This window comes from Wasmannia auropunctata, unplaced genomic scaffold (assembly GCF_000956235.1).
Source record: "Wasmannia auropunctata unplaced genomic scaffold, wasmannia.A_1.0 LD336111.1, whole genome shotgun sequence".
Lineage (NCBI taxonomy): Eukaryota > Metazoa > Arthropoda > Insecta > Hymenoptera > Formicidae > Wasmannia > Wasmannia auropunctata.
In genome coordinates this window covers 3,374,808-3,385,390 of record NW_012026779.1, presented here as the reverse complement: position 1 = coordinate 3,385,390, position 10,583 = coordinate 3,374,808, and the positions used below count along the sequence as shown (strand labels likewise).

General features: G+C 33.9%; 2 protein-coding genes across 2 annotated transcripts in view; one reads left to right on the top strand and one right to left on the bottom strand.

Moving 5' to 3' along the window:
• LOC105450516 (E3 ubiquitin-protein ligase HECTD1) overlaps positions 1 to 4,670 on the top strand; it is a 14,636-nt gene extending 9,966 nt beyond the window's left edge. The window contains exons 12-19 of the mRNA XM_011690389.1: positions 184 to 387; positions 650 to 909; positions 1,073 to 1,231; positions 1,695 to 1,910; positions 2,000 to 2,244; positions 2,358 to 2,931; positions 3,069 to 4,132; positions 4,309 to 4,670. Of these exons, the coding sequence (XP_011688691.1) occupies positions 184 to 387; positions 650 to 909; positions 1,073 to 1,231; positions 1,695 to 1,910; positions 2,000 to 2,244; positions 2,358 to 2,931; positions 3,069 to 4,132; positions 4,309 to 4,591 (3,005 nt within the window). The 3' untranslated portion in view covers positions 4,592 to 4,670. The remainder of the gene's footprint in view (positions 1 to 183; positions 388 to 649; positions 910 to 1,072; positions 1,232 to 1,694; positions 1,911 to 1,999; positions 2,245 to 2,357; positions 2,932 to 3,068; positions 4,133 to 4,308) is intronic.
• A 2,462-nt stretch (positions 4,671 to 7,132) lies between these two features.
• On the bottom strand, positions 7,133 to 10,497 carry LOC105450044 (malate dehydrogenase, cytoplasmic). Its single transcript, XM_011689645.1, has 5 exons — positions 10,210 to 10,497; positions 9,571 to 9,766; positions 8,794 to 9,116; positions 8,259 to 8,636; positions 7,133 to 7,941 (listed from the first exon to the last, which is right to left on the bottom strand). The coding sequence occupies exons 1-5, from the start codon at positions 10,210 to 10,212 to the stop codon at positions 7,843 to 7,845; spliced, it is 999 nt and encodes a 332-aa protein (XP_011687947.1). The 5' UTR covers positions 10,213 to 10,497; the 3' UTR covers positions 7,133 to 7,842.
• Between the last annotated feature and the right edge of the window lie 86 nt (positions 10,498 to 10,583).

Genomic DNA, 10,583 nt, shown 5'->3' with positions numbered 1-10,583 from the left:
ACGTGTGCTCTTCCGATCTGGGGGGAGATCGTCCGTAACTATACATTTTTTAAAAACCTCTCATATTTGTATGCGGTAGATACACGACCGCACGACTGTAATGTGACTCCGAATATTGATTTCCTTCCCTCGTGTTCGTGTTGATAGCGTATGTAAAAATTCCGTACATTTCCTTCGAATTAGTTGCTAAAGACTGTACTACTCGAGAGAAAGAAGCTAGCTCGTCTACGCAAAATACAACGGGCGGTTGTCCTGTTGTGGTTACCAATCCCATGTCGGTATCTGTGCCTAATCTCGCTTGTTCCGATGCTAACAATACCTTGGAATCAACAGCTGCTACTGGTTTGTTGGAAACTTTTGCTGCGATGGCGCGAAGACGAACATTAGGTTAGTTCCAATTTGTAATTAAATAATTACATGCTGCAAAATCATATTTGTCGTCATTGTACATTATTATCATTATCATCATTTCTATTATCATACACGTACATCTTTTACATCTGCAATTTCTGCAAAATTACTATATGTACTACTTTTTTATTATATTTATTTACATTAGGATTATGCACTAGGATAGTAATTTGCCTCTTTGCAACATTACATTTCTTTCGTAGCAAATAATTCTTTCAAGAAACAAAAACATTTCTAGGACCTGCGGGCGGACAACATCTCGCTTCAAATTCTAATACAAGTTGTAATCCAATTCGAGGACCGAATTCTGTATCTAGTCTCGTACGATTGGCACTCAGTCCCAATTTTCCTGGTGGTTTGCTTAGTACAGCACAAAGTTATCCAAGTCTGACAAGTAGTGGACAAGTGGCTGGTAGTGGCGTTACTACGACAACTGGACCGGGTTTAGGACAAGCGCTTACTATGTCTCTGACTAGTACAAGTAGCGACAGTGAGCAGGTAAAATTAAAACTACAATTGAATAATTTCCTTTTGAGTAACTAATGTATTCTGTTGAAATGTAATGTCCCTCCTTCCAAAAATTATTTATTATTTACTTGAAAGAAGATTTTATCTCGCTTATCTTAATATACATAATACAAATATTTATTTATGGTTTCAGGTCAGTCTTGAAGATTTCTTGGAATCCTGCGGAGGTGTAGCAACTTCTAGCACCGGTGGAGGCCGTACTACCGGTGGACCAACGCTTTTGACTGAATTGGAAGATGACGAAGATGGTGTCTTGGAAGAAGAAGAAGATAACGAAGAAAATGATCAAGAAGTAATTGCGCCTCATTTCAATATACAAGAATTGTATTAATAATAGTTCTAAGATAAGTCTGTAAGCAGTTTCATTGTGGTTGTTCGACTCATCAGATATCCTTCGATTCTTCGATCTCCTTGGAGATTTGAGATTGCGCGATTTCTTATAATTCTTCTTATCGCTTCTTTGTTATATGAATAATATTCGCTCAAGCTGTTGATGTCTTGATATTTTTGCTACGCAAAAATTAAATCGCAATCTAATTAATCAAAGAATACGTCTACAAAATTGAACGATTTATTTTAGAATCACGTTATCAGATGATAATCAGGATTATAACTTGGGCAACATATATATCAAAATTAATATAATTAAATGAATTAATTAATTCATCGGAACTGTTTGTTAATGTGTAAATAATTAATAATAATTTGTGTCATACGCGACGAGACACGTAATTGTTATTATTATATTATTTCAGGAAGAAGATGAAGAGAATGAAGAGGAAGGTGACGGTTGCGAAGGTGAATACGAAGAAGTAATGGTAAGTCGTAATCTCCTGGCAGCATTCATGGAAGAGGAAGCGCCACAGAGTAGCAAGAGGCGTGCATGGGACGATGAGTTTGTATTAAAGCGTCAGTTTTCTGCTCTTATTCCTGCTTTTGATCCACGTCCTGGTCGAACGAACATTAATCAGGTAAATAATGTAATTAGTGCGTAATAATAAATTAGATACCATTACTTTGGTAAAAATTGCACCTGCATTCTGGGATATTTTTACAACAGACAACTGATTTGGAGGTTCCCCCTCCTGGCAGCGAGACACAAGTTAATAGTCGCATAGGATCATTGCCTATGCCTAGACTTTCTTTATCGTTGAAAGGACCAGGATTTCCAGGTATACCCGATGTCGAGATATCACTTTCTGATTCGCACGCTAGTATTTTTCAAGCGGTCCAGGAACTAATGCAGTTAACCGAATTGGGCAGTCGTCAAGAAAAATTGAAAAGGATATGGGAACCAACCTACACGTAATAATAATTTTAATTTACAATTTTTGTATCCTTAAAATACGTATGATTGTAAGAAGAACCGGCAGAGATTACTGTTTGACCGATCCTATCAATTTTATTTCTTCATGTAGAATAATATATAAGGAAGCTAGAGACGAAGAGTCGTCTGGCAGAGCAACGCCGATCGTAACGTTGTACTCTCGTAATCCGACGCAAAACGCAAATGCATGCACCGTTGAAGACGTTCTGCAACTCTTGAGACACATATTTGTCTTGGGCACTATTCGGGACGAGGGCGCGGCCTCGGCAGAGCAGGACGAATCGAACGATACGACTTACTGGCTTCATCCAGATGATTTCACGTCCAAAAAAATCACTAACAAGATTGTACAACAAATTCAGGATCCATTGGCTCTGGCCGCTGGTGCACTGCCCAATTGGTGTGAAGAACTCGCGCGAAGCTGTCCGTTTTTGTTACCTTTCGAAACGAGACGACTCTATTTCAGTTGCACTGCTTTTGGTGCTTCACGGTCTATCGTATGGTTACAAACGCAGCGAGATGCAATCCTCGAAAGACAAAGAGCACCAGGTCTAAGTCCACGACGTGACGATAGCCACGAATTTCGTGTCGGTAGGCTTAAGCATGAAAGAGTCAACGTGCCGAGAGGGGAGAAATTATTAGATTGGGCGGAGCAAGTGTTGAAGGTAAAGAGGAAAGAGAAAAAAAAGATATAATTGCATGCTCCTTATGTACATGTGCAATTTTCAACAATGCAACAACGTCGTGCACATGTACATACAACGTACCTTTACTTATCTCGTTCTCTTTTTTTCTCTCATAGGTTCACGCAAGCCGCAAGAGTATACTCGAGGTAGCGTTTGTAGGAGAAGAGGGCACAGGTCTCGGACCTACCTTGGAATTCTTTGCACTAGTCGCAGCGGAATTGCAACGCAAGGATTTGAGTCTTTGGTTATGCGACGACAGCGTCACCGACGATAATGCCACGCGGCTCTTAAATGAAGAGCAAATGTGTAGTATTTCCGGAGAGAAGATTCGGCCTGCAGGATATTACGTAACGCGAGCCAGCGGCTTATTCCCAGCCCCATTACCGCAAGATTCGGCATGTTGCGATCGTGCTGTTCGATATTTCTGGTTCCTAGGAGTCTTCTTGGCAAAAGTTCTCCAGGATAATAGATTAGTAGATTTACCATTATCCCGTCCATTCTTAAAATTAATGTGTCGTGGTGATATCTCGAACAATGTCAATGAAAAGATCGGTCTTACTGGCGTTACGCAGGAGAGCATGTCATCTAGCATGTCAAGCAGCTTTATATCGGAAGAAGGGGAAACTGATGCTGCGTATTCTTCGTTAGAACCTTGTTGTCCATGGTACGCCGGTTTATTAGACATTGAGGATCTTGTCGAGGTGGATCCTGTAAGGGGAGAATTTCTAAGAGAAATACAAAATGCGATCACGAAGCGTGATAGAACTTTTTCTGATGGTCCAAGCTCCGCTGATGAAGAAACGTCATTGTATATTACTCATCCATCGGGCACTTCGGTGGCTATCGAGGATTTAGCATTAACCATGACGTATTCACCAAGTTCGAAAGTTTTTCAACATGATCAAGTGGAATTAATGGAAGGTGGCTCGGACATTGCAGTGACGATAGAAAACGCAAGAGAATACGCGAATCTTACCATCAATTACTGCCTTAACCAGGGAATTTATAGACAACTTGAAGCGTTCAAATCAGGCTTTTCAAAAGTCTTTCCGATGGAAAAGCTCCACGCTTTTAGTCCAGATGAAATGAGAGCGATGCTTTGTGGAGAACAAAATCCACAATGGACAAGAGAAGATTTGCTCAATTACACCGAGCCAAAACTAGGATACACAAAGGAAAGGTAAGGCGCAGTATCAATGACAATATATACTATATTCTATATACTATTGTATCGTAATTTATTTTTATAATTTATAAGCAATCTATGCACTATTCATAAAAATAGATTTGGATTTAGTGAACTTGCATGATAGATAGCGTTAATCCCACATTATTTTATTTAATGGAATTTTTCAGCCCTGGTTTCCAAAGATTTGTCAATGTACTGTTATCATTGACTGGTTCTGAAAGGAAAGCGTTTTTACAATTTGCCACCGGTTGTTCGGCTCTACCTCCAGGAGGTTTATGCAATCTACATCCCAGATTGACTGTTGTGCGGAAAGTGGATGCTGGTTCTGGTGGTTATCCTTCTGTTAACACCTGTGTTCATTACTTAAAATTACCAGAATATCCTACTGAGGAAATCCTAAAGGAAAGGCTGTTGGCTGCTACCCGAGAAAGAGGGTTTCATTTGAATTGAATTTATTCTCTTATCTCAAGATTTAAATTAGTCATAGATTATGCGGAAAAAATTATACTTAACAGATCGAGATGTGTATGTTTGTACATGCGCGCGCTCGCGCGCGTGTGCGTGCGTGTGTGTGTGTGTGTGTGGGTTGGGGGGGGGGGAGGTACATTGTGTAAGAACGATTGTGTACGGCCTTTATTGTAATTTGATAATTTTATTTTTCTGGTACGAATATTAAACACACAAATAGCAAAAGTACGTGTCTAAAATGTTAAATATGTTTCTTTGGTCTTCCGTTTCGCCTCCGTATTTTATTTTATCTTTTAATTTAGATTAGAAAAGTAATTCCGTATATTCTTGTTGCTTTTTTCTATCTTTTTTTTTTTCAGATATCTATATTGAAAAATGTATTTTACTATTTCAGTAAATCCATGATCAATAAATCATAGTACATTTATCAGTCAATGCTTTAAGCTCTCTTAAAATCACGTTAATTTTCTGTATAATAACCTTTGTAATATTTCGTATATATATAAATTGATTTGATTCATAAGTAACTTTCGTTTTCTTTCAAATTTTTTTAAATGAGACGCAGTAAGCTAATATAATATGTTTAGCATTTCTTATTGTGTTTCTTATTGGATTTTCATTTATTTCCATCAACAACTTTAAAGCATCGTCATTGGAGTTGAAACTACAACAATGATTCGGGATCGTTTCATAATTCATTCTTCAAAACGAACGAAACTTCACTGATCTATTATGATACTATATATAATTGTATTGTAATTTTTTGAATCGTTACATTATTTCTTTATTTGAATTCTCAAATTATGTGGTGCATTTTCAAATCTTTCACGATTTCATAAAATGATGTACATACTACATTAATACATTCTAATTTGTAACTGAGGAATCCTTTATTACTAAGTAAATATAAAAATTATTAGAATATAATTATGGTAATTTCGGATTCTAAAAAAATAAATTAGTCTACTGCAGAACTTATTTATGAATCAATCCAATATTAAATATAGTAGGACGAAAAAATATATATATATATATATAATATACATATTTATATTTAATGTAATTTAAATTTGGCATGAAATATCATCTTATTTTATTTTAATATAGATATCATTAGTCTGATTGAATCTACAGTTTGTAAACTATGTAATTGATTAGATTTCCGCAAATATATTGCACCTTAATATTACGTCACAATGATTCATAACAGACGTATCACTATATTTTCTTGTACACTGCAAGTCAAAAACCATTTGTCCAAATACACACATACGCATGCATGCGTGAATGCGCGCGCGTTGTGTATTATAAATATTAAAACATTGGAAGACATCTGGAAATGACATGTTTTGAAACATTTAATTGCATAAACTGTTATAAAATTGGTCGAATATTAAAAAGCTATTTTTCATAAAATGTCTTTATACTTACAAGTGTTTTGAACATTATATATTTGCTATTTTCGTGAGACAAAAAGAGTTTGTTGAGAAAGTTTTTCACGTAAACAGCCATATTATCTTCATTAAAAATGTTATACTTTGAAAATAGTGTGTGCAAAAAACAAATTTTGGAAAAATTTCTATTTTATTTTCTTTATTTTAAAAATACTTGTAGGCATATATTACGTAAATAGATTATTGCGCTGTAAATGTTTACGCAAAGAAAATTATGTAAATCGAAATTGACATATTCGCAAAATGATAATTTTGATTAATGATATTGAAGATGATGATTCGTATAGTATTTAGACCAATATATATTTACAGCTTTTAAATACCTGCTCCCTAACTGTATATTTATGTATTATCTAACTTCTAAATATTCAAAATGCAAGAGTATCTCTTTAAATGTGAAACGAAAGAAACGAGTTGCGATATTATGTTGCGAGTGTTACCAGATTCGGATAAACTAAATACTATATCCTTGTATAATATGCTACTTAATGCTCACACGCGCGATTATTATAATAGAAAAAAATTCAAGATATATATAATTGTAATAATAGTTTTTAGAAAATAAGATATAAAGATAATATAAATGTGAGAAGATTGAATAATATGATATTGACACTAAAAATTATTACTGTAATTAAATTAAATTATTCTCATGAAGAAGATAAATAAAAGCAAAACAGTGCTGTAAAGTATATTTCCCGATATATACCTTTTTTTACAAGATTTATAAAGTCAATATTATATATATTATGTATACCATACATTTCAAGAATTTACATATATCTATAACATTAAATTTAAAACATAACATTACATTTTTTATTGATATTACGTATTAACGTATTAACGCTTTAATTCTTTTATATCTAATAAGATTTTTATATAGTCTATTTACATTGAGTTATACATTATATAAGGTGTTCCAATATTTGAGTAAAAAAAACCTGTAATAAGGTGTGCATTACATTACTACAAATCTCTTTAGTGCGTTTATATTCATTTCAATTTTTAGAACACCTTGATGTATGAAATAATTGTGTGTGTGTGTGTGTGTGTGTGTGTGTGTGTGTCTGTGTGAGCGCGCGCGCGCGCGCGCGCTTTTTTGCAAAGTTAAAGAATTACCTATTATGTCCTTCAAAAGGCAAATTTTAAGAGAAATTTGACGCATCTCTATTTGTTTCTATGTAATTCATAAAAAAAATCAGTAAGATCGTTAGAAAAGATCTACTTGAAAAGTAGAGACTTCAAATTATAAAATGCTTTTTTATAAATATCTCGATATGATAATTTTTTTATGAAGTTATTTGATCCTTGCCCATTTTGGAATGACAAAATAGATAATCCTTTGATGGAAACAAAAAGGATCCTTTTTTCCACAATATTGAATAACTCAGTGAAAAAATTGCACAACGCTTAACAAAATAGCAAATTAAAGGTAAAAATTTACTAAAAATAATATCGTTCTCTAAAGGGTCTATTTGAAAAGTAGACACTTGAAGCTGTAAAATATGCTTTTTTAAACATCGTAATTAAACATCATTTTTTATAAAGTTACATTCTCTTAAAATTTGCCTATTTTTTGAAGGACAGAATAGTAATGCTTGAATTTTACTGAGAAGTGCTGCGCGCGCGCGTGTGTGTGTTCCTCTATTACATATATGTGTACGTATGTACATACATACATATATGTAAGCGTATTATGCAAGACAATTATATATTTTATAGTTTTGCTAACATAAATTTCTTTTGTATCTCATTGTTTGGCATCGATGTTACTAGTCACTTTTTTAGTACACTGTTTGCCTCAGCACGTTCGTCTTCTAATTCCTTAGATGTAATATCCAGTTTTGACTTTGCAAAGTTGCTAACTGGGAGATTCTGAAAATAGAGATAGATTTGTTTTTTTTTTTTTTTTTTTTTTTTCTAAATGGCTTGTAAATGTAATTACGTTTGTTTTTGATAACTTTGGTATTGGATAGTTATGTAAAAAAAAACCATTATTGCTACTTGTATAAAAGTGCAAACTATTTAATTAAATCGCTGCGTTAATATACATATAGAACATAGAGTATCTTAAAATAATTAAAAGAATCTAAACATAAAAAAGAGAATGTAAGATATCTGGAACATTCGTATATCATATATTTGAAGTAAAATTACTTCAAGATTCTTCAAGACTCTATGCAATAACTTACTTGCACTATCTCATACCGCTTGTCCTTGATAGTGACAGGAAAGGAAAATACGATATCTTTCGGGATTCCATAACTCCCATCAGATACGACACCCATGCTAACCCATTCTCCAGATTTAGTACCAAACCACCAGTCTCGCATATGATCTCCAGCGGCTTTAGCAGCGGACATGGCAGAAGACATTTTTCTAGCAGCTATTACGGCGGCGCCGCGTTTTTGAATCGTTTCTACGAAAGTATTGTTCAACCATTCGTCATCATTTATCTCAGATGATACTGTTTTTACACCAGATAAAAGTGCTACAGTTGCATGTGCTGCATCAGGATATTGTGTAGAACTATGATTACCCCAGATGATGACGTTCTTCACTTTATCAACCTATCAATGAAATTCTAGGATAGGAATATTCAAGATAACAAATAATACATATAATGTTATGACAGCCCAAGTATAGTTTTACATTGTATTGCTAATATAAAAAATGTCAAGTTAAGCGAAAAGTTTTGTCTCAAGAATAATGATATACCTATATTACCTGTACATTTAATCGTGTGGCTAATGCTGCCTGTGCTCTATTTTGATCCAATCTAGTCATCGCCGTAAAATTTTCTTTTGGAATGGACGGCGCGTAATGTGAACAGATAAGCGCATTAGTGTTGGCAGGATTACCTACAACCAACACCTTGACATCCTTACGAGCATATTTATCCAATGCTTCGCCTTGCACCTTAAAAATTTCTACATTTGCGGCCAAAAGATCTTTACGTTCCATCCCTTCTTTTCTTGGCATTGCACCAACCAGAAAAGCAGCTGCTACGTTATCAAAGGCCTTGACTGGCTCAGCCGTTGGTAAAACTTCTAAAAATTTAAATTAAACTATTAATGAATATAGAATGTATAAATATCCAACAAGACAATATAATTAAGTATAATATATTTAAAATCTATACTATCAACATGGATTCATCAAACATGTATTTTTTTATCGTCTTTTTTTATCAATTCATCTTACAAGATTAAAAAAACAAGAAACCCCTGTTATTTCGTTTTTTTTTTTTTTTTTCTTAACAATAAATGTGAGCTTTAAAACAATCTACTAAAATATTAAAACTCTACATTAAACTATACTCTCTTTCTCTCATAGTTTATCTTTCTTTATTATTACTATACTTATTATAACTCACAGACATATAAGTAACAAGCACCTCACATGCGCGTGCGCATACACACACAACATTTTGTAATATATTTATATTTATATAATATATTTTATCTAAAATCAGTTTTTTATGTATGACCTCTCAAAGCCCACCTCGTAAGAGAGGAAGTGCTAAATCTTCCAGTTCCATAACTACACCATCCAATACTTTCATCATAGGTGGAATATCTAATAATCGGAGATTAATGGATTGTTGTGGACCAAAGACTGTACCAGCCGCAATCTGATATAATAGAGAATAGGCAATCTGTCCAGCAGCACCAGTAACCACCACATTTATAGGTTCCGTCTAATATAAAATTTAAAAAAATTATTCTTTAACAATTATATTACGTTTTAATAATTATAGTTTTTCCTGCAATTGTATTATATTCAAACAGAAAGATTAATCACTAATATTATATATATTCTACAATTATTTGTAGATTTGCTATTTTTAAGGATAAGAAAAACATTAAGTTTCTAACCAATTGTAACATTTTAGATATATAAAAATTGTTTTATTTATTAAAACACAATTATTACATGTTGTACAAAAAAATAATTAAATTAAAATTGGAAAAACATTTAATAAGCGTATGTGAGAATCGTTGACAAGTGAATTAACACACAACACAGGACTTACATAAAGGTCAAATAGAGGTGAAAGATAACTTCTAATAAAATGCAATATCATCATACATGTACAATTTTCGTTATTTCTATATCAATAATGTAACATCAAAGACTTACCATTTTTCTTGCAATATGTTTATTATTAGCCAAGTGATAAAAATCGCTTGATCCAATATCTAAAATACCGCGATTAACCAAAAAAATAAATAGCAATGGCGATTCACGATCCACGCGTCACCACGAGTCTCCACGACTGCCACGACTGGTCGACTGGAACCAAGCTGGAGACCTGGAGTACCAGACTAAGAGAGAATCATGATAGCGGCCATTCCGGCGTTTTTCGCAACATCAAAGTCGATAAAAGTTTTGACCTCCCCGTACACTAGCGCCAATTGCTTCTACCCAGAGAGGATCCTCTCTGCTTCTAACAATGGCTGTCTATGTGTATGAGTGCGTTCCAGTTAACGCTCGCAACGCTCTTGAAATAATTT